Source organism: Microcaecilia unicolor, chromosome 5, assembly GCF_901765095.1.
Source record: "Microcaecilia unicolor chromosome 5, aMicUni1.1, whole genome shotgun sequence".
NCBI classification, from domain to species: domain Eukaryota; kingdom Metazoa; phylum Chordata; class Amphibia; order Gymnophiona; family Siphonopidae; genus Microcaecilia; species Microcaecilia unicolor.
In genome coordinates this window covers 200,218,209-200,245,616 of record NC_044035.1, presented here as the reverse complement: position 1 = coordinate 200,245,616, position 27,408 = coordinate 200,218,209, and the positions used below count along the sequence as shown (strand labels likewise).

The following is a 27,408-nucleotide window of genomic DNA, read 5'->3' as shown; positions in this document are numbered from 1 at the left end:
AAGGGAGCACCCTGAAGGGCTTTCAGCACTAGCCCCAGGTTCCAAGCTGGACAAGGTGCACGCATGGGAGGACGGAGCCGAAGCACCCCTCTAAGAAACCGTGCCATATCTGAATGAGCAGCTAAAGACACGCCTTCAACCTTGCCACACAGGGAGGCCAACGCTACCACTTGCACCCGCAGGGAATTATAGGCCAAGCCTCTTTGTACACCATCCTGCAAAAAGTCCAGAATCGGCGAGACAGGAGCCCGCAGGGGTGTGATCTCTTTGGAAGCACACCAGACTTCAAACTGGCGCCAAATCCTGGCAAAAGCCACGGAAGTGGAACGCTTGCGGGCTTGCAGGAGAGTGGTAATTACTTTATTGGAATAGCCTTTGTCTCTCAATTGCGCCCTCTCAATCGCCAGGCCATAAGACCAAATCGGCCGGCGTCCTCCATGGTCACTGGACCCTGTGACAACAGGTTGGGAACCAGAGGTAACTGAAGGGGATCCTAAGGCCTCCTGGGCCAATCCGGGGCGACGAGAACCACTTCTCCTGGATGCAGCCAAATCTGCAGGAGCACTCGCCCTATCAAGGGCCACGGAGGGAGCACATATAGTAGGCCCGGAGGCCAGGGTTGAGACAAGGCATCCAACCCCGCCGAGCGAGGATCTCTCCATCTGCTGAAAAAGCAAGGGACTTTGGCATTGATGCTTGTCGCCATTAGATCCATCACGGGTTTGCCCCACTTGGCACATATCTGCAGGAATACTTTGTCTGCTAGTTCCCACTCCGCTGGATCGATCTGATGCCTGCTTAGATAATCGGCTTGCACGTTGCTCTGACCTGCCGACAGAAACTGTAGATGCAGCTCGGCCCAGTGGCAAATTTGTTCGGCCTGCACGGCTAAAGCTCTGCACTGAGTGCCGCCTTGTTGATTTATGTAGGCCACTGCTGTCGTGTTGTCCGACATCACTCCAGGGTCACTTGAAAAGCCAGAAATGCCTGAAACACCGCTTTCAACTCCAGGCAGTTGATGGACCACTCCGACTCCTCGGGTGTCCATAGACCCTGGGCATGCTTCCCCTTGCAATGTGCGCCCCAGCCTTTCAGGCTGGCATCTGTTACCACTAGGCACCAATCGGGGAGCGCCAGCAGCATTCCTCGCCGCAGCATGCTGTCTGAGAGCCACCACTCCAAACTGAGTCGGGCCGCAGGGAGCCAAGAGAGTCTGTATTGATAATCCTGAGCTACTGGAGACCATCTTTGGAGTAGAGCAAACTGTAGAGGTCTCAGGTGCGCTCTCGCCCAGGGCACCAGTTCCATGGTGGCCGTCATCGATCCAAGCAGCTGGACAATGTCCCAAGCTCGCGGGCGGGGCATCCTCAGGAGCAGACGGACTGGATTCTGAAGCTTGCACCGCCTTTGCTCGGGTAGGTACACATACCCCGAGGCTGTGTCGAACCTGGCCCCCAAATATTCTTGAGACTGTGAGGGGGTCAGGTGACTTTTGGCCAAATTGACGATCCAGCCCAGAGATTGAAGTACTGAGACCACTCTGGCTGTTACATGCTGACTCTCTGCAGCAGAGTTTGCTCGAATGAGCCAGTCGTCCAGGTACGGGTGAACCCGAATACCCTTTCGCCTTAGAAAGGCAGCTACCACCATAACCTTCGAAAAGGTGCGGGGAGCTGTGGCAAGGCCAAAAGGCAAGGCCCGGAACTGGAAATGCTTTCCCATCACCACAAACCTCAGAAACTTCTGGTGCGGGGGACAAATTGGTATGTGCAAGTAAGCTTCTTTCAGGTCCAGAGACGTGAGAAACTCTCCGGGCTGTACCGCCGCAATGACGGAGTGCAGGGTTTCAATGTGAAAATGCCGCATTCTCAGGGACTTGTTTAATTCTTTTAGGCCCCGAATAGGGCGAAAAGACCCTCCTTTTCGCGGCACCACAAAGTAGATGGCGTAGCGGCCGCAGCCGTGTTCAGCGGGAGGTACCGGGGACACGGCCCCTATCTGAATCAGTCTCCTCTACCGCCGCCCGTTTGGCGGCAGAACTGATTCGGGACTCCACAAACACGTCTCTTACAGGGGCGTCGAATTCTATTCTGAAACCGTCTCTGATCAGGTCCAAGACCCACTGATCTGAGGAAATGTTGGCCCACTCCTCGGCAAAGAGGGAAAGACGTCCTCCGATGACAGGACTCGAGGAGAGGGCCGGCGCACCATCATTGACAGGGTCGCCCCTGAACTCCAGGCCTTGAGCCAGTGGCTGTGAAACATTTGTCCGAGCAAAAGGAGTTCCTCTGCTGAAAACAGGCACGAGAAGTGAACCCAGCAGAACGCCCTGGGCGGTACCTTTGAGCTTCACGGAAGCATGGTCTGTAAGAGGAGTGGACCGCCGCACCCTTAGAGGAAGGCCGAGGCCTATCTTCGGGCAAGCACTGGGGTTTAGCCTCACCCAGGCCCTTCACAATTTTCTCCAACTCCTCACCAAACAGGAGAAGGCCTTGAAAGGGCAACTTCACCAACCTTTGCTTAGAGGCCATGTCCGCCGCCCAATGCCGTAGCCAAAGAAGACGGCGAGCCACCACTGCTACTGCCATGTGTTTAGCCGAAGCTCTGACAATATCATAAAGGGCGTCAGCAAGAAAGGACAAGGCCGACTCCATCCGCGGAGCCACATCTGAAAAGGGCTCCGCTCCATCACCGGGCTGTTCCACTGCCTGTTGCAACCAAGCCAGGCAGGCTCTAGCAGCATAACAACTGCATGCAGACACCCGAATAGCGAGACCTGCAATTTCAAATGACCGTTTAAGTGCTGATTCCAGTCTAAGGTCTTGAATATCCTTCAGGGCAACACCTCCTTCAACAGGGAGGGTAGTTCTCTTTGTCACAGCTGTGACTAGGGCATCCACTTTAGGCATAGCAAAGCGAGCTATATGCTCCTCACTCAGAGGGTATAATTGCCCCATAGCCCTGGGGGTCAGCCCATTGAGCCGAAATAAGCTCTTGGATGGAGTCATGCAAAGGAAAGGCTCGAGTAGGCTTTTTGGTACTAGCCATCCTAGGATTCACAGAGGAGGCTGTGCCACTGGCAGGGTCCTCAATAGAGAGAGCCTGCAGGGCATCAGAAATAAGCGCTGGCAGCTCATCACGGTGGAAAATCCTCACCGCGGAGGGATCGTCCAGATCCTGAGTCACTTCTGCACCAGACTCTGGCTCCTCAGACCATGAAGGCCTGCCAGAGTCCTCCGAATCCTCGCAGCCCGACCACGGTGGGGAAAATGGAGGTGCAGCACTCTCTGAAGGGGAAAGAGCCCTTCTGCGCTTCATATTCTGCCAATTATCAGGGAATAACGCCTCAGAAGGCATACCCAGGCTAGAATCCACCGGGGGGGGGGGGGGGGGGGGGGGGGAATTAGAAGAGGCCCCTGCAGGCCTTTGTGTGAGAGTTATTTTAAGCATGTATGCCTTATGCATTAATAAGACAAAATCAGGGGAGAAAAACTCACCCTGGGCACCCCGATCTCTGCCGGGGCTAGTAGCTCTCATATCAGCCCCACTCAGAGGCCTCCCCCCGGGCTCAGGACTCTCCGTCTCAGCGGAGGTCGCGCCATGTGGTAAATTCAAAATGGCGTCCGTTGCCAGCTCAGAGCGCGAAGAATCGTCACTCGCCATGCTCGGGCCGGCTCTAACGTCTGTACAGCACGATTTACAGAGCCCCGCTACTGATCTGTGCTTGCCACACTTGGAACAGCGCTTGACTGTCTCCGCAGCCATCGCCGAAAACGGCGGTAAAATTCAAAATGGCGGTTCACGCCAAATCGCCCCGATCACGGGCCCACCCGGAGGAGTCAGAAAACACTCTTACCTCACTGGACCGAGTATCACAGCTCCGGTCCCACAGAAAAAGGCAAGGAAAAAACCTCTGTTCCTTTTTTTTTTTTTTTAACGCTGTGAGGAAAGCAGAGGTAAATAGAACTCCGGAGGCTCAGGTGAGTGGGAAAGGCAGGGAAAGGGCGAACCTATGTGCCTGCATCCACTGTTGGTGGGGAAGGACAGGGAAAGCTAAGCAATGTGTCCACATCCACGGAGGTATGGGTAAGGCAGGGAAAGGGCGAACCTATGTGCCTTTAAAGTGAAGCTGCTATAGCCTCCAACACCCCTGCTAACAACTGGCAAAAGCACAGGAGCAACCTCCAGGCACATTTTAGATGGAGCTCGAAGAAGCTGCAGCCACTCTGCTAGGGGAGATAGAGAATACTGATGAGATGAGAGGCAGTGGAGCAAGCTGGTATGAGGCACTGAAAAAAGTGTGCTCTCTATCTCCCTCTGCTGGTTGATGGACACAACCCATCTGTAATGGCTGCATCTGCTTGATGACAAGGAATAAGTATTTTTATTTATTTGGATTTTGCTCACACCTATTTCAGTAGCAGCTCAAGTTGAGTTACATTCAGGTACACTGGGTATTTCTCTGTCCCTGGAGTTTGTACCAGAGGCAATGGAGGGTTAAGTGATTTGACCAAGACCACAAGGAGCAGCAGTGAGACTTGAACCAGCCACCTCTGGATGTCAAGACTAGTGTTCTAACCACTAGGCTTACTCCTCCATTCCAAGTAGGGCTGGAAACCTGAAGAACCTGTTGTCTTCTGCCAGGACTAGCCATAGCTGATGCATCAGGGCACAGACTGAAGGCAGAATGGCCACTGCTACTGAGATGAGGGTTGCAATACCTGAGTTAAGCTGTGGCACTGCAGGTGTAGATTGCAGCAACTAGAAGAAAGGAAGAAGCTGAAATGTTATAGGCTGAAAAATAAATAAATACAAGCTAGGAGGGAGGAAAGAAGCTTATGGGAAACTAAAAGAATAGGGGAGAACTGGTGCAAGGGCAAACAATGAAGAAAAAAATCTGGGGAAAGATACTGCAAAGAATTAGAAGAAAAATAATAATAAAATAAGAGCCTTCTGAAAATTTGTACCTGGCTTCCAAATTTTCCTAAATATTTTCTCACTCTTCAGGACCCTACTATTTACAAGACCAAAATATGCGATAATGAAATTTAGCTGTTTCCCCACAGAGGTCAAATACATGGCATGCAAATGCTATGAACCTGCCTCCATAGTCACTGTCATATAGTAGCTTGTTCTGATGATTTTATCAGACACTCATTTTCTTTTTTTTTTTGTACGCAACTGTATTATACATTTTATTGGTACAAAGGATATGTGTAGGCAGCAACCAATTTACAAATAATATTAAAACATACAATATTCTTTACTGAAAACTCCATTTGGTCAATTCTTTTTCACAGAATACTTTGGTTGGTTTTTGCCCCACTCTTTTATCTGTAGCTAACCTATGGGGGGTCTTTTTCTAAGATGTGGTAGCATTTTTAGCGCATGCTAAATGGTAGAGATGCTCATAGGAATATATGGGTATCTCTAGTGTTCAGTACATGCTTATTTTTAGCGTGCACCAAAAACACTAGTGTGCCTTTGTAAAAGGCCCCACTATGTTTGCTATTTATCTAAGATTTAACAAATAGAGTTGCATCCCAATCTTGTTAGCTCTCTTCCCAATAAATTTATTAACATTAAATCTGACGTGATTTATTATCAGGCTGCTAGACACTCATTTTCTAACATTTTCTCTTACACCTTCACTTTTCTGTCACAGATCACTAAAATACATACAGTTTAAAGAAGGTCGTGCCCAGCTGTAGTAGTAACACATGGGGCAATCTATGCTCATGTACAATCAGAACGCCTTCTACTGTTCGTCTCATTCCAATCTTATCGAATTCTTCCCTCATGCGCTGGAACCGGGCTGCCACTGAACTATCCTTCTCATAGAGAGGCTCCTTAGTGCCAAAAGTATAGTTTGTGAGAGGATACCTGTAACAAAATAAGGGAAAATTAGGTTCTTACCTTGATAATTTTCTTTCCTTTAGTCTTAGCAGATGAATCCATTAACTGATGGGTTATGTCCGCCTACCAGCAGGTGGAGATAGAGAACACTGAAAACCATAGTGCTCTATGGACGGCTAGCTCCATCTGCCTTCAGTATTTGAAACTTCAAAAGCAGAGTGTATCCTCAAAGTAAAATAACATGAACTTTCCTCACAGCGAACAAATGCCCCAGAACAGGAGCAATAATCACACAAAGGAGGGACGATCTCAACCTCCTGTAACAGAACAAAAATCCTGAAGACTGTTTTCCAACTTCTCCCAATGAGGGAACATGTCTGCAGGAAACAACTGAACAAATAAACAGAGCCAGACAGGGAGGGATCATGTATTCATCTGCTATGACTAAAGGAAAGAAAATTACCAAGGTAAGAACCTAATTTTCCCTTCCTTGTCATCAGCAGCATTTGAATCCATTAACTGAGGGGATGTACAAAAGCACTCCCTAGTTAGGGCGGGAATATGCCACTCCCCGAGCAAGCACTTGCGCTCCAAACTACACGTCCTGCTTCACTACAACATCCAGCCTTTAATGCCGGACAAAGGAGAGCTTAGAAGCCCAAGTAGCCGCACTACAGATCTCCTGAAGAGAGAGTGCTCCAGTTTCGGCCCACAAAGAGGAAATCGCTCACGTGGAATGCGCTTTAAATGCGTCAGGCGGAGACCGCCCTGACAGCAGATACGCAGAAAAAATGACTTCTTTGAGCCAACGGGCTATCGTGGCCTTGACGCCGGAGACCCTCTTCGAGGACCTGACAACAAGACAAAAATGCGATCAGAGGTCCTGAAGTCATCTGACATTTGGAGATACTGCAAGAGCGCCCTGCGAACATCCAGAAGATGCAACTGCCCAAAAGATTCCTGAAACTCCTCCCTAGTAAAGGAGGGCAGATAAATGGGCTGGTTTAAGTGAAACGCTGAAACCACCTTAGGCAGGAAGGAAGGCACAGTACGTAGTTACTCCGGTCTCTGAGAATTGCAGAAAAGGGTCTTGACAGCATAGAGCCTGGAGCTCAGACACACGTCTTGCTGAGGTTATGGCCACCAAAAAGACTGTCTTTAGAGTCACATCCTTCTCTGAAGCCCACCTCAGCGGCTCGAAGGGTGAACACTGGAGAGCCTTCAACACCAGCCCCAGGTTCCAAGCCGGACACGGCAGCCGCACTGGCGGGTGGAGCAGGAGTGCCCCTCTTAGAAATCAGGCAAATGAGCGGCCAGGGAAAGGCCAGAGACCTTCCCTTGAAAGCATGCCAATGCTGCTACTTACACTCGCAGGGAATTGTAGGCCAAGCCTTTTTGTAAACCATCCTGCAAAAAATCCAGTATTGGCGAGACTGTAGCCCTCGTGGGTGTGATCGCCCTTGAAACACACCGCACCTCAAACTGGCGCCAGATCCGAGCATAAGCAATGGAAGTGGACCGCTTGCAGGCCTGCAAGAGAGTGGAGATGACTTTGTTAGAATAGCCTTTGTCTCTCAATTGTGCCCTGCTGTAAGACCAAAGCGGCAGGGATCCTCCATGGTCACCGGACCCTGCATCAACAGGTTCGCCAAGGCATCCAACTCAGCCGACCAAGGAATCTCTCCGTCTGCTGAAAAAGCACGGGACTTTGGCATTTGCGCTTGACGTCATTAGATCCGCTACAGGCGTTCCCCATTTGGCACAGATCTGAAGAAACACTTCGTCTGCCAGTTCCCACTCCGCTGGGTCGATTTGAAGCCTGCTTAGAAAATCGTCTTGCACGTTGCTCTGACCTGCTATGTGAGCTGCTGACAGAAGCTGCAGGTGTAGCTCGACCCAGTGGCAAATCTGAGCGGCCTCCACTGCCAGTGCTCTACACTGAGTGCCGCCTTGTCGATTTATGTGGGACACAGCCGTCGTATTGTCCGACAGAACTCTGACAGCCAGCCCCTCCAAAGTCTCAGTTCCAAGCGATTGATGGACCACCCCGATTCCACGGGTGTCCACAGACCCTGGGCATAGCTTCCCTTGCAATGTGCTCCCCAGCTGACCAGGCTGGCATCGGTTATCACCAGGCACCATGAGGGAAACGCCAGCGGCATTCCTTGCTGCAGCATGCTGTCGGAGAGCCATCACTCCATACTGAGCCGGGCTGCAGGGAGCCACGTTAGTCTGTGTTGATAATCCTGGGACTTTGGAGACCATCGCTGAAGCAGGGCAATCTGCAGAGGTCTCAAGTGCGCTCTCACCCATGGCACCTGATTCTGAAGCTTGCACCGCCTTTGGTCGGGTAGAAAGACAAACCCCAAGGCCATGTCGAATTGGACCCCCAAATATTCGAGAGACAGAGGGGGTCAGGTGACCTTTGGGTATATTGACGACCCAGCCCAGAGATTGCAGTACTGAGACCACTCTGGTTGTGGCCAGACGACTTTCGTCTGCCAAATCCGCTCTGATGAGCCAGTCGTCGAGGTACGGGAGAACCCGGATACCCTGTCGCCTGAGAAAGGCAGCTACTACCACAATAACCTTGGAAAAAGTGCGGGGAGCTGTGGCGAGGCCAAAAGGCAAGGCCCGAAACTGGAAATGTTTTCCCAACACTGCAAACCGGAGAAACCGTGGATGCAAGGGCCAAATAGGAATGTGCAAGTAAGCTTCTTTTAGGTCCAGAGACGTGAGATATTCTCCTGGCTGTACCGCCGCAATGACGGAGCGCAGGGTTTCCATGCAAAAATGTTGCACTCTTAGTGCCTCGTTGACTGACTTTAAGTTGAGGATCGGTGGGAAAGACCCACCTTTTCGAGGCACCACAAAGTAAATGGAGTAGCGACCGCAGCCGCGTTTGGCGGGAGGCACAGGGATCACCGCTCCAAGGTGCAACAAGACTTGTAAGGTCTCCTCTACTGCCGCCCGTTTGACGGCAGTACCGCATCGGGACTCCACAAACACATCTCTCACCGGGGTGCTGAATTCCAATCGGTAACCTTCTCAGATCAGGCCCAGGACCCACTGATCGGAGGTAATCCTGGTCCATTCCTCGAGAAAGAGGGAAAGACGTCCTCCTACTGCAGGAATCGAGGAATGGACCGGCGCCCCGTCATTGAGGGGGCCGCCCCTGAACTCCAGGTCTTGAACCCGCCGCTGTGGAACGCTTGTGCTGAAAACGGGCACGTTGAGAAACCCCAGCAGAGCGCCCTGGGCGATACCTGCGAGCTTCACGGAAGCGAAGTCGGGAAGAGAAGGGCCACACAGAACCCTTGGAAGAAGGCCTCGGCCTATCCTCGGGTAAGCGCTGGGGCTTAGGGTCCCCCAGGTCTTTCACAAATCTTCTCCAGCACCTCTCCAAATAACAGGTGGCCCCCGAAAGGGAAGCTTCACCAGCCTGTGCTTAGAGGCCATGGCAGCCGCCCAATGCCGTAGCCATAGAAGGCGGCGGGGCGCAACCGCCACAGACATCTGTCTAGCCGAAGCTCTGACCAAATCATAGAGGGCGTCTGCCAAAAATGGCAGGGCCGACTCCATCCATGGTGCCACCTCAGTGAGGGACTCCGCATCACTCACGGGCTGTTCCACTGCCTGATGTAACCTAGCAAGGCAGGCCCAGGCAGCATAGGAACTGCAAATAGATGCCCTTAAGGCAAGGCCCGAGATTTCAAAAGACCGTTTCAATGCGGATTCAAGCCGCCGGTCCTGTATGTCTTTCAGGGCAACCCCTCCCTCTACGGGGAGGGTGATCCTCTTAGTCACCACCGTGACCAAGGCGTCCCCAAAGGGGCCAAGTGCTCCTCACTTGGAGAGTAAAGCTGACCTATAGCCCTGGCCACTTTCAAAGGCCCTTCGGGTTCAGACCATTGTGCTGAAATAAGCTCTTGGATGGTCATGCACAGGAAAGGCTCGAGCAGGCTTCTTAGTACTTCCAATCCTCGAATTACCAGAGGAGGCCTTGCCCTGGGCAGGATCATCAATCGAGGGCCTGCAAAGCGTCAGAAATGAGCGCTGGCAGCTCATCGCGGTGGAAAATCCTCACCGTATTGGGATCATCCAGATCCAGTGGCAAACCGGCACTTTCCTCTGGCTCTTCAGACCATGAGGCCCTGCCAGAACCTTCAGAATCCACACCGCCCGACCACGGGGGGGGAAAAAGGGAAGTGCGCCACTCTCCAACGGGGAATTTACCCGTCTATGTTTTGCGTCCTTCCAATGCTCGGGGGAATCAGCCAGCCCCAGGCCATCAACACCCGGGGGGCAACCAGGAGGCAGCGCAGTATCAGACACGTGCGGCAGAGCTCTTTTCAGCATGAAAGCTTTATGCATTAAAAGCACAAACTCCGGGGAGAAACACTCACCCTGACCCTCCGTCTCTGAATCAGGAGAAACGGGAACAGGAGCTCCTCTGGTAGCCTCTAACCGAGGCATCCCCCTGCACTCAGACTCCTCCACAACAGCGAGGGTCGAGGCATGCGGCGCTTCCAAAATGGCACCCGCTGCCAGCTCCATTGAGTGGGAAGAATCATTGCTCGCCGTGCTCGTACCAGCTCTAGCGTCTAAAGAGCACGTCTTACAGAGCCCCGCTGCTGATTTACATTTATCACAATGGGAGCAGCATTCAACTGCTTCAGCAGCCCTCGTCCGACAGGACGGAATTATATAAGTAAAATGGCAGCTTCGCTCCAAAACTTACCCTTATCGGAACGGCGTCCACGGGACCTCCCCAGAGGAGCTGGGCACCACTCTCACCTCAAAGACTGAGTCAAACGAGCTCCGGTCAAGCTGCACGTGGAAAATAGCCTCAGAATAGCTAGGCAGAACCAATGTGTACTCCTTTTTTTTTTAAACGCTGTGAGGAAAGTTGGAGGCAGGCAGCAACAGAGGTACTCCGGTAGGCAGGGGGACAGGTAAGGCAGGGAAAGGGTGAACCTATATGTCTTCAAAGTGGGCACCACCAGCCACAACACCCCAGCTTCAACTGGCAAAAGCACAGGAACCACCCCAGGCAGAATTTTTTCCAGGAGCTTATCAAGCTACGTCCACACCTGCTGGGAGATAGAGAAATACTGAAGGCAGATGGAGCTAGCCGTCCATAGAGCACTATGGTTTTTCAGTGTTCTCTATCTCCACCTGCTGGTAGGCGGACATAACCCATCAGTTAATGGATTCATCTGCTGCTGATGACAAGGAAAATAAATCATTAAATACTGGAGTTCGATGAAATGCTATTTTTTCAAAGCATTACCAAAAAACAGAAAGAAGCCTTTTGCCATTGATAATGTATTTTACCTCAGGATTTTACACAAGCTATTAAGTGAAGTTACTCACCAGTACAAGGTATTCTCCGAAGACAGCAGAACACATTATCATGTCAGCGATGCTGCCAACAGAGCCTGGGCACAGGGCTCTGTGCTGGGACCGCTGCTTTTTAACATATTTATAAATGACCTAGAGATGGGAGTAACTAGTGAGGTAATTAAATTTGCTGATGACACAAAGTTATTCAAAGTCTTTAAATTGTGGGAGGATTGTGAACAATTACAAGAGGACCTTACGAGACTGGGTGTCTAAATGGAAGATGACGTTTAATGTGAGCAAGTGCAAAGTGATGCATGTGGGAAAGAGGAACACGAATTATACCTATGTCATGCAAGGTTCCACGTTAGGAGTTACGGACCAAGAAAGGGATTTAGATGTCGTCATCGATGATACGTTGAAACCTTCTGCTCAGTGTGCTGCTGTGGCTAAGAAAGCAAATAGAATGTTAGGTATTATTAGGAAAGGAATGAAAAACAAAAATGAGGATGTTATAATGCCTTTGTATCGCTCCATGGTGCGACCGCACCTCGAATATTGTGTTCAATTCTGATCACCGCATCTCAAAAAAGATATAGTGGAATTAGAAAAAGTGCAGAGAAGGGCGACAAAAATGATAAAGGGGATGGGACGACTTCCCTATGAGGAAAGGCTAAAGCGGCTAGGGCTCTTCAGCTTGGAGAAAAGGCGACTGAGGGGAGATATGGTAGAGGTCTATAAAATAATGAGTGGAGTTGAACGGGTAGATGTGAAGCGTCTGTTCACGCTTTCCAAAAATACTAGGACTAGGGGGCATGCGATGAAGCTACAATGTAGTAAATTTAAAACGAATCGGAGAAAAGTTTTCTTCACTCAACGTGTAATTAAATTCTGGAATTCGTTGCCAGAGAATGTGGTAAAGGCGGTTAGCTTAGCGGAGTTTTAAAAAGGTTTGGACAGCTTCCTAAAGGAGAAGTCCATAGACCGTTATTAAATGGACTTGGGGAAAATCCACTATTTCTGGGAGAAGCAGTATGGTAAAATTGTGTATCTTACCCGATAATTTTTTTTCCATTAGTCTGTATAGATCAATCCATAGACAAGTGGGTTATGTTCATCCACCAGCAGGGGAGATAGACAGCAATCTTTTGGCTCCCTATATATGGTCACGTGCAGTTACGAACTCCTCAGTATGTCGATACCAAAGCCCATGGACCTTGAGAAGTTCTCCTGTGACTGACAACTCATTAACCCTACAACCGCCGAAGCGGGAGGACTGAATTGATTAATTGGCCCTACCCAGCTCACTTAAACAGATTCGCCCCAACTCCAGGCAAATCAGGAAACTTAAACTTGTTGAAGTTAAACTTGACTTGAAGTAGAAACTAAACTTGAGTTAGAAGTTGAAGTTGCCTCTGAAAAACCACAAACACAAGTAAACCAATACACAACCGTTTTCTGGATTGATCTAAACAGACTAATGGAAAGAAAATTATCAGGTAAGATACATAATTTTACCTTTCATATCATCTGATAGATCAATCCATAGACAAGTGGGATGTACCCAAGCAGTACTTACCCAGGGTGGGACTCAGAAATCCCAAACAGCAAAACCGAGGCACCGAACGCCACCGTTGCCCCTTGTGGCCAAGTCCAGGCGATAGTATTTGGAAAAGGTATGAAATGACGATCAAGCCACTGATCTACAAATCCACTCCAGAGATCGAACTCTATTCTGCCATAGAAGCCGCCGAAGCTCTCCTAGAATGAGCATTCAGATGCGCCGGCGGCGATTTCCCAGAAAGAATGGATGCTGAAGCGACAGCTTCCTTGACCCCATGAGCCACTGAAGGCTTGGATGCCTTGTGACCTGAGGTCCAGCAAACAAAAGAAAGAAGATGCTCCGTCTTCCGGAAATCATTTGTCACCTCCAAGTATCTGAGAAGAACTCGCTTAACCTCCAGGCAAGGACGAAAAACTCCTTCGGATCCTCCTCTATTCGGCACGACGGCAGGCAAAGTTGTTGATTCACATGAAAACGATAAAGAACCCTTGGCAAAAAAGGAAGGTACGGTGCGTATAGAGACACCCGCTGCCGTGACCTGCAGGAAGGGGTCTCTACAAGACAAGGCTTGAAGATCTGAAAGTCTTCTCACCAAAGAGATTGCAACCAGAAACACAGACTTAGGGAGAGAACCTTCCGAGATATTCGAGAAAGAGGCTCAAAAGGAAGCTTCTGTAATGCTCGCAGGACTAAGCTAAGATTTCACGAAGGGATGACCGAGCTCAGAGGAGGTGGACATTGGCTAACTCCCCTTAAGAATCGCACAATAACATGGACGAGAGACAAACCCATCACCCGTCCTCTAAAGCAGGCCAAGGCCGCTACCTGAACTCTAAGAGAACTCAGAGAGAGTCCCTTTTCGAGACCCTCCTGAAGGAAGGTCAAGGAGGCGGCTACTGACGCCGAAGCGGGAGAATGGATACCGCTGCACACCAGGACTCAAAGGTGTGCCAAGCTCTGGCGTAAGCTGGTAGTGAGGAGCGCCACCTCGCTCTTCATATAGTGGCTATGACTCAGTCCGGAAAACTTATACTTCAGTCGAGTCCTACCAACAGCCGAAGGGCAGCCTTCTAAGAATTCCATCGCCCCCCCAATAAGACCGTTCATTGCCTCGTGAAGGAGAAAGGCTCTAGGCAGGCGCCTGGTGGCCGATATTAGAGAAAGACCCACCGAGGAGAAAGGCCCAGCATGAGGGGCTGACCACATGGGAATGGGACCTGAATCTCAATTGGACCCTGGCGCAAAAGTCCTCGACTCGAGGAAGACGCAAAGGCTCGCTGAACAAGAGCCGCATCAGGTCGGCCTCCCACAGGCTTCTGGGCCAATCTGGAGCCACCAGCCTCAGTCGCCCCGTGTCCAGGGCCACACGTCCCAGACTGTTGCGCAACATGGGCCAAGGGTGAAACACATATAGAAGCTCTTCCACAGGCCATAGCTGAAGGAGGGCCTCGATTCCCAGAGCCTGAGGAACCAGGCCTCTGCTGAAGAACCACGGAGCTTGGAGTAGGCAGGGGTTGCCATCAAATCCATGGTCAACAGATCCCCGCGGCTCGTGAACCATGAGAACGCCTGGTCTGAGAGCTGCCACTCTCCCTGATCCAACCCATGTCGACTGAAAAAGTCTGCCTCGACATTCAGAGATCCTGCAATGTGCGCTGCCGTCAGTTGCTCCAAATTCTGTTCCGCCTAAAGGCACAAGCACCTCGCTTCCCTAGCAAAGGAAGCGCTCCTGGTTCCTCCTTACCTGTTGACATAGACCACCGCCGTGGCATTGTCGGACAGGATCCGCACTGACTTCTGGAACAAGAGCTGCAGAAAGTCCTAGAGGGCCAGACGATTCGCCCTCAACTCCCAGAGATTGATGGGCCACTGCTCTCCAGCGGGGATCAAATTCCTTGTGCCGTCCGTCCCTGGCTGTGAGCTCCCCAACATGACTGTCATCCATGGTGACTACAAGCCACTCGGGCGTCGTCAGGGGCATGCCCAGACTGAGAGAGTCTGTCCGCAATCCTCCGACACTGGGGACCAACGGCTGAGCAGAGAAAGCTGCACCGGCCTCCCAGGTTCGCGGCGCTGACTTGGCTAAAAAGTTGGGAGACCTGAGCCTGCAACTTCTACTTCCCCGCCTCTGGAAGAAAGACTCTGCCACCCGAGTGTCGAAGATCACTCCTAGGTACTCCAGAAACTGTGAAGAAATAAGCTGATTCTTCTCCAGATTGATGATCCAACCCAAAGAACGCAGTTGAGAGAGAACCCCGTCTGTGGCTCGCACACCTTCCTCAAAAGTTGGTGCCCGGACTAGCCAATCCTCTAGGTAAAGGAGCACTGACTTGTCTTGCGGAGAAAAAACCGCTCTGACGACCATCACTTTGGAAAAGGTCCTAGACGCTGAATCCAGCCCGAAAGGAAGGCCCTGGAACTGAAACAGGCGGTTCAGGACTGCAAGCGAAGACAACGCTGAAGAGGAAGCCAAATTGAAATGTGCCAATAGGTCTCTGTTATGTCCAGCTGACAGACATTCTCCCTACAATACGGTGGCCAAGACCGACCGGAGGGACTCCATCCTGAAGTGACACTCTCAGGTCCTTGTTGACTCATGACATCGAGAATAGGCCGAGAGGAACCTCCTTTCTTTGGTACCACAAAGTGAATGGCGTAGCGTCCTGTGCCCCATTGTTCCACCGGAACGGGCACGACAGTGCCGATAGAATTAAACTGTCCAGAGACAGCTTGACTGCCGCGAACGTTCGCAGCGACTTGCAAGGAGAGTATAAATCCTTCAGTTTGTAGCCGTCTCGGATAACTCCGAGAACCCATTCATCCCTCGTTACCCTGGCCCACACACCCAGAAAGGAGGACAGCATTCTCCTTCAAATCCGAGCCATGAGCCAGGACCCCATAAACGGCCACGAGGCCTAGGGGTAGGACTGGGGGCATACCGCCGAAGAGACAGTCTCCACGAAATGACTTCTGACTGACTATGCTAGAAATAGGACCCAGAGTATCAAGACGATACCAGCGGGCCCCTCGAAAACGGCCCCTGTAGGAGACCACACGCGAAGTCGCCCTCTTACAGACCTCTGGGAGTCACTTGATTCCTTTGGAATCTCCCAGCTCCGACACTATCTTATCCAGCTTGACTCCGAAGAGGAGCTTACCCTTGAATGGCAATTTGCCACACGGCCCTATAAGCTGTGTCAGCTGCCCCATTGCGAAGCGAAGGCCAACGGCGGGCCACAACTACCAAGGAAAGTTCCTTAGTAGCAGCCCAAACGCATCCTATAGCTGATCCGCCACATAGGCCCAAACCTATTCTAAGGTAGGACCAGCTGCTATTAACTCCTCCGCAAAGGAAGACTCTTGAAAGGTGGTAAGGCAAGGCCTTCACGTAGGAGCCGCCAACAGCAGCCTGCTACATAGGGAGGCTGATTCACAACCAATTGCAAGGAGGCCACTAACCTCCTGTCCTGTGTGTCCCTGAGAGCTATGCCGCCTTCCACGGGCAAAGCCATTTCCTTGGCCACTGTTGTGACCAGAGAGCCCCCTGTAGAAAGGCGGGAGGACTCGCTCACCATCTCAAGAAGGGGAACAAGCGCTGCATGGCCTTAGCGACCCGAAGGGCAGCCTTCTAAGAATTCCATCACCCCCCCCCCCCCCCCCCAATAAGACCGTTCATTGCCTCGTGAAGGAGAAAGGCTCTAGGCAGGCGCCTGGTGGCCGATATTAGAGAAAGACCCACCGAGGAGAAAGGCCCAGCATGAGGGGCTGAGATTTGCAGAATTTTCATAGACTACACCAGGTTAGGAAACTGTTCTTGGCGAAAACGGTGGGCAGGAGCGGGAACCTCTGCTCCATCTGAGAAGATCTCACCGACCTCCAGCATGCATCCCTGAGCGCTGGGAAACCTAGCCCTGCTGCCCTAATCTACCTGAAAAACAGCATACTCCAGATCTAGAGGCAGGGGGGCCACCCTGGCGTGTTTGTGAGAATCCTCAGAGCTCCCATCAAACCAGGGAGTCCCAGCCCTTAAAGGAGAAAAACCTGGTGCCTAAAGGCACGAGCTCTGGGGAAAAGAGCTTCATGCTCCGATCTCACTGCAACCCAGGGCTCTGTCTAAAACCGCGGTTGAAATAAAGACACAGAGCTGCGCGAATCCAAGATGGCACCCGCTGCTTCGGTCCAGACGGCACCGCGCGGGAAGAAAAGGCGCTCATTTTGACTTAGGTGCCTTTCCCGAGCCGCCCTTCTTAGGGGCGTCCTGCTCACTTGAGTAGCCATCGCGGACTGGGAATAAAATACCTCGTGAACTGCCATTGGGACTTGGTGGCTATAGCGGAAGGTGCTCCGAAACTGAAGGCTAAAGGGCGGGCAAAGGTGGCCAACGCCGAAGAAGGCCGCGCTTCTCCCATTGTCGCGAGACTGCGGACTGGGGATACAGACGCCGCACTATTCATCCTTGAACCCCCTCCCGCTATCTTTCAGTACCTGAAAATCAGGAGCTGCAACGAATCTGCCCGAGTGAGCAAACACCTGTTCCTTTTTTTTTTTTTTTCAGCAGGAGAAAACTCACGTTGCGCTGGCTCCAGCGGGAGGGGGGAGAAGGGAGGGACCTGGCACCACCAAGTGTCACCGCTCGATCCCAAGCCTGGGAGAGCCTCAACCCCGGGGGTTAACTCAACTACACCTGCAAAGCAGGAGAGGAGCCCAAAACCAAGCTCAACTACACCTACAAAGTAGGCGAGGAGACCAAAGCAGAGCTGCTGAGTCTTGTGACCATTCCCTGCTAGACAGAGAGAATACTGAGGAGTTCGTGACTGCACATGACCATATATAGGGAGCCAAAAGATTGCTCTCTATCTCCCCTGCTGGTGGATGAACATAACCCACTTGTCTATGGATTGATCTATCAGACGATATGGAAAAAATGTTTTATACATTTTTGAGATCTTGCCGGGTATTTGTGACCTGGATTGGCCACTGTTGGAAACAGAATGCTGGGTTCGATGGACCTTTGGTCTTTCCCAGTATGGCAATACTTATGACATTCCTCAGCTTTCCTTTACTTCCAGAAAGTTTTGGCAACGTCCATTGCAATATACGCTTGGCTTCCTGTTCAAGTCTTCACGCCAGGAAGACCGGGGGGGGGGGGGGGGGGAGGAGATTCTAGACCCCAAATACTTGCTGAAGGATTCTATAACCAAACTGGCTCTAGTGTCAGGAATCCTGAATCCTGCTAAAGACAGTAATGAGATGTAAATGTGTGGACAGACGACATCAGTTTCACAAGTCTCCTCAAGGCTGATTTTGGATGGGCTACTAACAGCCGTGACACTGACATTATTTAGATTTTGCTCACATATTTTTCATGGTTAGTTACATTCAGGTATTTACCCGTCTCTGAAGGGCTCACAATCTACTTATGAGGTGGACATGACCCTCTAGAAGCATATGCACTACCACAATGTATTCCTCTCTATCACGTATGCATGCACCTTAATGAAGTGACTTTTGTATTCTGTGACCCGGAAATGGCAATCGCCATTACGGCAAATGTAAGCCACATTGAGCCTGCGAATTGGTGGGAAAACGTGGATACAAATGCTAATAATAATAATATGCAGTTTGCTAGCCAACTGGATAATGCACATTTACTGATGGCTGCCCCCATTCTGTTTAGATCAAAAGAAAAAAAAAGTCTAGGTAATCTGTGTATGGGCTTTAGTCTTCTCCAGACAGGCAACCAAAGCTCTCTTGCAGTCTGAAGTGTACAGCGTGCTTTCTTCCCAAAACTTCATGACCATCCTGGTGAGCTGGCAGAACAACTGACTAGGTAAGGTGGAATTCTGACACTACACCTTAAGGAGGAACTTAGGATGCATGCGAGGAACTACCTTTATGATGAAACCTTGTGTAAGGTGAATCAGCTACTAGGGCCTAGAGCTCACTGACCTTGTAGGAGGAAGAGATCACCAAAAACAAAACCTTCCAGGTCAGGTACATAAGATGGCAAGTATCGAGTGGCTCAAAGGGAGCTTTCATCAGCTGGGTGCTTTTGGGGTGTTCCAAATGGCCCATAATTTTAAGAGGCTGATTTGAGGGAGAATATTTTCACCCATCTACATAAGCTCCCCAGTCCAGGTTGGATGTATCTGTAGTCAATGTCTTGTGAGGTGGAGGAACATGGAATGGTAGTCCCATGGTCAATTACTTTGAATTATTCACCAAGACAGAGACTTCTCAAGAGAAGGAGCGACAGCATCTGCCAGGTTCCCCATGGCTTATGCCACCGAGAAGCTAGAGTGTGTTGGGCTGAGGTATGCCATGAATATGACGTGCAGTTGAGGCCATATGGCCCAACATTCAAAACCTGCTGGCTCTGATGAACTTTCAATGCTATGGCACGAAATCCCCTCATCTTTTCAGGGTCCAGGAAGTACTTGGCGTAACCCCCCCCCTTTTGTCCTGAGGGTATGGGTTCAACCACATCTCTCTATATAAAAGGCAACCCCAACGTTCTGAAGCCTCCACGGAAGTTGAGGCGCCCGAGATATCTGGTGTGCCCTGGAGTGTCTGCACCGCCCTCGCGTCAAAACGTCATGACGTCGAGGGCGGAGCTATGACACTCGAGGGCCGAAACGGAAACGCCAGCGAACAAGGCAAGTAGCTTGGAGGGACAGAGGGAGGGGGCCCCTTGCTAGCACCCATTTCATTCCGCTCAGAAATGGGCATTTTTTCCTAGTTGGTCTATAAAAGGGGGGAGAACTGCTGCATTAGTAATGTCTACTGCTGAGAGTTTAATTTTGATGCTTTCAGCAGACAATTTGGAGGAGTTCTTTCCAATTGCAGGGTGTAGAGAGTTCTATTGTTCTGAGGTTACAAACTCGCCCGGAAATAATACCGCCTCCCTCCTATCAGTAGGTTGGCAAGGACAGCTACGCTCTCTTGGAGCCATGGTTCCATATAGGCAACTGATAAATAAGAGTGCCCTCAGTCTGGTCCGAGAAGTCTAACTGGGTTAGAAACTAGTTTAACTGGAAAACAGAGATGGTTGTACATGGAGTTCACTCAGAGGAAAAGGATCGGTCCTTGGCCCAGTTTTAACATCTCAGTAAGTGATATTGCAGAGGATCTGTTGCGTAAGATTTGCCTCTTTGAAGAGAATACAAAACTCTGTAATAAGAGTAGAAACCCTTGATGGTATGGATAGCATGAGGAGGGATCTAGTGAAGCTAGAAAAATGGTCCAGAAATTGGCAACTAAAGATTTAATGCTAAAAAAATTTCAAGGTCATGCTACTACTACTACTTAACATTTCCAGAGCGCTACTAGGGTTACGCAGCGCTGTACAGTTTAACAAAGAAGGACAGTCCCTGCTCAAAGGAGCTTACAATCTAAAGGATGAAATGTCAAGTTGGGGCAGTCAAGATTTCCTGAATAGAGGTGTAGTGATTAGGTGCTGAAGGCGATATTGAAGAGGTGGGCTTTGAGCAAGGATTTGAAGATGGGCAGGGAGGGGGCCTGGCGTATGGGCTCAGGGAGTTTATTCCAAGCATGGGGTGAGGCGAGGCAGAAAGGGCGGAGCCTGGAGTTGGCGGTGGTGGAGAAGGGTACTGAGAGGAGGGATTTGTCTTGAGAGCGGAGGTTACGGGTAGGAACGTAAGGGGAGATGAGGGTAGAGAGGTAAGGGGAGATGAGGGTAGAGAGGTAAGGAGGGGCTGCAGATTGAGTGCATTTGTAGGTTAGTAGGAGAAGCTTGAACTGTATGCGGTACCTGATCGGAAGCCAGTGAAGTGACTTGAGGAGAGGGGTGATATGAGCATATCGGTCCTGACGGAAGATAAGACGTGCAGCAGAGTTCTGAATGGATTGAAGGGGGGATAGATGGCTAAGTAGGAGACCAGTAAGGAGAAGGTTGCAGTAGTCAAGGCGAGAGGTAATGAGAGAGTGGATGAGAGTTTGGGTAGTGTGCTCAGAGAGGAAAGGGCGAATTTTGCTAATGTTGTAGAGGAAGAAGCGACAGGTCTTGGCTATCTGCAGAGAGGGAGGAGTCGAAGATGACTCCGAGGTTGGGGGCAGATGAGACGGGGACAATGAGGGTGTTATCAACTGAGATAGAGAGTGGAGGGAGAGGGGAAGTGGGTTTGGGTGGGAAGACAATGCTCTTAGGCTGCAGAAGCCCAAGGGAGCAATTCCAGGTTTTTTTTTTTTTGGGGGGGGGGGGGGGGGGGAGGGAAATTGTGCTCGCAGTAACAGCAAGATTTTTTTTTTTTTGGGGGGGGGGTGATTTCTTAAGGTGGCCAAATAGGTAGAAAAAAGGCAATAGCCAAAGCCAGAAGGATTCTTGGGTGCATAGGAAGAGAAATGGCTAACAGGAAAGGAGGTGATAATGCCTCTGGTGAGGGTCCACCTAGAGCACTGTGTAGAATCAGGATGCTTGGGTGCACTGGAAGGGGAATGGCCAACAGGAAAAAGGAGGTGATAATGCCTTTCTATAGGCTTCTGGTGAGGGCCCATCTACAGCATCGTGTACAATTCTGGAGATCATACCTTCAAAAACATACAACCAGGATGGAGTCGATCCAGAGGATGGCTACTAAAATGGTCAGTGGTATTTATCATAAAGCATATAGAGGCAGACATCTAAAACTCACTATGTATACCTTGGAAGAAAGACGAGGCAGGAGATATGATTGAGACATTGTTATTATACCTCCACAACATAAAAGCATAGGAAACAGATCTTTTTCAAACAAGGAAGCTCTGGAATGAGTAAAAGATGAAGTTGAAGGGAAATAGACTCAAAACAAATATATAAAAAGGAAATACTTCTTTATGGAAAGGGTGGTGGATGCATGGAATGAGCTCCCGGTGGAGGTGAGGACTGCATCTGAACTCAAGAAAGCATCAGAGAGGCATATAGGAACTCTTAGGGGAAGGAAGAGATAGCAGATGGCATGGATGGGCAGACTGGATGGGCCATACAGCCTTTATCTGCCATCACTTTCTATGTTTTTATGTTAAAGCCTGTACCTGCTTTAACAGAGGACCTGTCTGGGATTGCCGAGCTCTCTGCTGTTGCGAACAGGAGCAGGAACTCTGAGCTGTCTGGTATGGATGTGAGGCTGGAGGGACCCTAAGCCTTTGAGAGTAGTATGGCCTCTATTGCTCTGAGGTGTCGCTAGGAGTGGGCTAGGACAGTGACTTGATGAGGTCAGCAACCTTCTCCACCAAAAAGATGGTCTCCCTGGCATGGGATGCCTGCCAGTTTTTCCTGAACAGCTGCTTCTAAGTCTGAGGCATACAGTTGGGCAAGTTTGCGCATCCATGGCAGAAGCCCTACATGCTACATCGAAAGCATCAGAGGTAGTCCGAGCCATGTGCTTGGTAGTAGATAAGTGTCCGCAAAGTCCACACACTGTGCACTAAGCTCTAAGTTCATACGCATGAGGAGCTGGTAAGAACGTATGCGGAAGGTTAGCATAGCATTCTGAAATAGCTTCCTCACAAAAAGACTCCAAGGTCTGCATTGGGAGTGGGGTAGCAAAGTCAAGGATGTCTAACTTCTCTGCCTTGAGCTCATCCTTGACAGCCCATGAATAAAAGGGAACAAAAACCTCCCACACAAACTCTGTGAAGGGTAAGTCTTCATATGGAGACTTTCTCCTTTGATTTTTTTTTTTGGGGGGGGGAGGGGAGGAGGAGGAGGAGGAGGAGGAGGAGATGAGGTGATACTAAGGGATCTTTCCTCAGAAACTATCTCCAGATCCTGTTCAGACGTCCAGAAGTGGTCCAAATTGGACTCGTGGAGCTGCTCCCGTTAGGACATTTAAGTCTGTGCCTGTCTTGGTGGACTAGGCTGTTGAACAGGCTCTGGGTGGGAGCACCGAGGGATACACTTCCTCCCCCGAAGGACAGGGCAATGACACTGTCTAGACCAGTGCTGACTCCAATGACCTTTGATGCTTTAGCATCAAGGCCTGGCAAACTGGCAGTGCATGGACCCCCAAGAGGAGCTGAAGCTCCATCAGGTTTGATGATGATCCTCGATACCTTCTCAACACATTGGATGAGGTGGTGATTCATTCCTCCTGGAGAACGGCCTGGACCTGCCCCTTGAGGTTGGCCATCACAAAGGTAAAATTATGTATCATACCTGATAATTTTCTTTCCATTAATCATAGCTGATCAATCCATAGACTGGTGGGCTGTGTCCATCTACCAGCAGGTGGAGATAGAGAGCAATCCTTTTGCCTCCCTATATGTGGTCATGTGCTGCCGGAAACTCCTCAGTATGTCGATATCCAAGCTCCATCCGCAGGACTCAGCACTTAGAGAATTACACCCACAAAGGGACACTCTGCCCAGCTCACCACCGCCGAAACGGGGAAGGGGAATTAACCCAGCTCATCCCCACACAAGTGGGGGAGGGGAATCCGTCCACCTCATCCCCGCGGAGCGGGGGAGGGACACCACCCCGCCGATGCGGGGGGGTCTGGCTTATCCTGCAACCGCAACCGCGGGAGGAGCTGACTGACCCTAACACTGCCGAAGCGGGAGGGGTACAAAGCTGCCCTACAGCCGCACGAAGCGGGAGGAAGCGCCGGCAGAATTTATGTCTCAATCCAGCCCCGAAAACGGAAGGGAGAGGAATGCAGCAGCTCACTGTAACACAAACTCGTCTCAACTCTTGAAGAATCCAATTGAAAAAACTTGAACACGAAGTCCTCCTGAACAGGAACTGAAGACTAAACTTGAACCTGAAATGCAACCAGAATATAAACAGTACAGATATCTGGGAGGGGCTATGGATTGATCAGCTATGATTAATGGAAAGAAAATTATCAGGTATGATACATAATTTTACCTTCCATATCATCATGCTGATCAATCCATAGACTGGTGGGATGTACCGAAGCAGTACTCACCCAGGGCGGGACATACAGTGGTGGAAATAAGTATTTGATCCCTTGCTGATTTTGTAAGTTTGCCCACTGACAAAGACATGAGCAGCCCATAATTGAAGGGTAGGTTATTGGTAACAGTGAGAGATAGCACATCACAAATTAAATCCGGAAAATCACATTGTGGAAAGTATATGAATTTATTTGCATTCTGCAGAGGGAAATAAGTATTTGATCCCCCACCAACCAGTAAGAGATCTGGCCCCTACAGACCAGGTAGATGCTCCAAATCAACTCGTTACCTGCATGACAGACAGCTGTCGGCAATGGTCACCTGTATGAAAGACACCTGTCCACAGACTCAGTGAATCAGTCAGACTCTAACCTCTACAAAATGGCCAAGAGCAAGGAGCTGTCTAAGGATGTCAGGGACAAGATCATACACCTGCACAAGGCTGGAATGGGCTACAAAACCATCAGTAAGACGCTGGGCGAGAAGGAGACAACTGTTGGTGCCATAGTAAGAAAATGGAAGAAGTACAAAATGACTGTCAATCGACAAAGATCTGGGGCTCCACGCAAAATCTCACCTCGTGGGGTATCCTTGATCATGAGGAAGGTTAGAAATCAGCCTACAACTACAAGGGGGAACTTGTCAATGATCTCAAGGCAGCTGGGACCACTGTCACCACGAAAACCATTGGTAACACATTACGACATAACGGATTGCAATCCTGCAGTGCCCGCAAGGTCCCCCTGCTCCGGAAGGCACATGTGACGGCCCGTCTGAAGTTTGCCAGTGAACACCTGGATGATGCCGAGAGTGATTGGGAGAAGGTGCTGTGGTCAGATGAGACAAAAATTGAGCTCTTTGGCATGAACTCAACTCGCCGTGTTTGGAGGAAGAGAAATGCTGCCTATGACCCAAAGAACACCGTCCCCACTGTCAAGCATGGAGGTGGAAATGTTATGTTTTGGGGGTGTTTCTCTGCTAAGGGCACAGGACTACTCACCGCATCAATGGGAGAATGGATGGGGCCATGTACCGTACAATTCTGAGTGACAACCTCCTTCCCTCCGCCAGGGCCTTAAAAATGGATCGTGGCTGGGTCTTCCAGCACGACAATGACCCAAAACATACAACCAAGGCAACAAAGGAGTGGCTCAGGAAGAAGCACATTAGGGTCATGGAGTGGCCTAGCCAGTCACCAGACCTTAATCCCATTGAAAACTTATGGAGGGAGCTGAAGCTGCGAGTTGCCAAGCGACAGCCCAGAACTCTTAATGATTTAGAGATGATCTGCAAAGAGGAGTGGACCAAAATTCCTCCTGACATGTGTGCAAACCTCATCATCAACTACAGAAGACGTCTGACCGCTGTGCTTGCCAACAAGGGTTTTGCCACCAAGTATTAGGTCTTGTTTGCCAGAGGGATTAAATACTTATTTCCCTCTGCAGAATGCAAATAAATTCATATACTTTCCACAATGTGATTTTCCGGATTTAATTTGTGATGTGCTATCTCTCACTGTTACCAATAACCTACCCTTCAATTATGGGCTGCTCATGTCTTTGTCAGTGGGCAAACTTACAAAATCAGCAAGGGATCAAATACTTATTTCCACCACTGTAGAAATCCCTGACCGCAACACTGAAGCTCCAAACCGGGCCTCCGCCCGAGCAGCCACAGTCAAGCGGTAATGCCTGGAGAAGGTATGGGCCGATGCCCAAGTTGCCGCTTTGCATATCTCTTCCAAGGAGACGGACCCGGCCTCTGCCATCGAGGCCGCCTGAGCTCTAGTGGAGTGAGCCTTCAGCTGAATAGGCGGCACCTTCCCCGCGGCCACATAAGCCGCTGCAATGGCCTCCTTGACCCATCTTGCCACTGTAGGCTTAGCAGCCTGCAGACCCTTACGAGGGCCTGCAAACAGGACAAACAGATGATCCGATTTCTGGAAATCATTGGTCACTTCCAAGTATCTGATGAGGACTCGTCTCGCATCCAGAAATTTGAGAGCAGAGTATTCCTCTGGGTAGTCCTTCCTACGAAAGGAAGGGAGACAGAGCTGCTGATTCACATGGAAGCGAGAAACAATCTTGGGCAGGAAAGAAGGCACTGTGCGAATAGTCACTCCTGCCTCAGTGAACCGCAGAAAAGGCTCTCGACATGAGAGCGCCTGGAGCTCGGAAACTCTTCTGGCTGAAGTGATAGCCACCAAAAAGACTGCTTTCAACGTCAGGTCTTTCAGAGATGCCCTCGACAAGGGTTCAAAAGGCGGCTTCTGCAAGGCTCTTAGCACCAGGTTGAGATTCCACGCAGGCACCACTGAGTGCAGAGGAGGGCGCAGGTGATTAACTCCCTTGAGAAAACGTACCACATCTGGCTGCAAAGCCAGGGAAGCACCCTTCAGGCGGCCCCTGAAGCAAGCCAGAGCCGCCACCTGGACTTTAAGGGAACTGAGCGACAGGCCTTTCTCCAGACCTTCTTGCAGGAACGCCAGCACTGAAGAAATTGGAGCAGTGAAGGGAGAAAGTGAGCCTGCTTCACACCATGCTGCAAAGGTACGCCAAACCCTGGCGTAAGCAGTAGAAGTAGAGCGCTTCCTCGCTCTCAGCATAGTGGCGATGACCTTGTCTGAGAAGCCCTTCTTCCTCAGACGCTGCCGCTCAATAGCCAGGCCGTAAGACCAAAGGGGGAGGGATCCTCCATCACCACGGGACCCTGATGCAACAAGCCCGGCTCCACTGGCAGCCGCAGAGGGTCGTCCACCGAGAGCCTGATCAAGTCCGCATACCAGGGACGTCTGGGCCAGTCCAGACCCACCAGGATTATTCGGCCCGGATGCTTTGCCACCCGATCTAGTACCCTGCCCAACATGGGCCAGGGCGGGAACACATAGAGAAGCTCCTGTGTCGGCCACTGTTGGAGAAGAGCATCTACTCCCAGAGATCGAGGGTCCCGTCCTCTGCTGAAAAAGCGCGGCACTTGGCAATTGGCCGATGACGCCATCAGATCTAGGCTCGGCTGGCCCCAGCGCTTCGTGATGTCCAAGAACGCCTGAGCTGATAACTGCCACTCTCCGGGATCCAAGGTATGGCGACTGAGAAAGTCCGCCTTGACATTCATGACTCCGGCAATGTGGGCCGCTGACAGCTGTTCCAGGTTCGCTTCCGCCCACTGGCATAGATTCATGGCTTCCTTGGCTAGAGGGGCGCTCTTGGTACCTCCCTGGCGGTTGACATAGGCCACAGCCGTGGCATTGTCCGACAGGACCCGTACTGGCTTCAACGCCAGTACCGGGAGGAACTCCAAAAGCGCCAACCGAATGGCTCTGAGTTCCAGGAGGTTGATAGACCACTTTGCCTCTGCAGGAGACCAGAGCCCCTGCGCTGTCCTTCCCAAGCAGTGGGCTCCCCAGCCCGTCAAAGTGGCGTCCGTCGTGACGACAATCCACTCCGGGGTCACAAGAGGCATCCCTGCAGACAACTTGTCTGTCTTCAGCCACCAGCTCAGCGCCTTGCGCACTGCTGGGTCCAAGGGAAGGCGCACAGCATAATCCTCCGACACCGGAGTCCAGCGCTGCAGCAGAGAGTGTTGTAGTGGTCTCATATGAGCCCTGGCCCATGGCACTACTTCCATCGTGGCCGTCATAGAGCCCAACAGCTGCACATAGTCCCAAGCCCGAAGAGGAGAGGCTACTAGGAACTGGTCCACCTGAGCCTGAAGTTTGACAATCCGAGTGT

General features: G+C 50.8%; 1 protein-coding gene across 1 annotated transcript in view; it reads right to left on the bottom strand.

The window, feature by feature from the left end:
- NUDT21 (nudix hydrolase 21) overlaps nt 1-27,408 on the bottom strand; it is a 268,670-nt gene that overhangs the window by 192,859 nt on the left and 48,403 nt on the right. Inside the window, exon 2 of the mRNA XM_030203704.1 lies at nt 5,683-5,883. Within this exon, the coding sequence (XP_030059564.1) occupies nt 5,683-5,883 (201 nt within the window). The remainder of the gene's footprint in view (nt 1-5,682; nt 5,884-27,408) is intronic.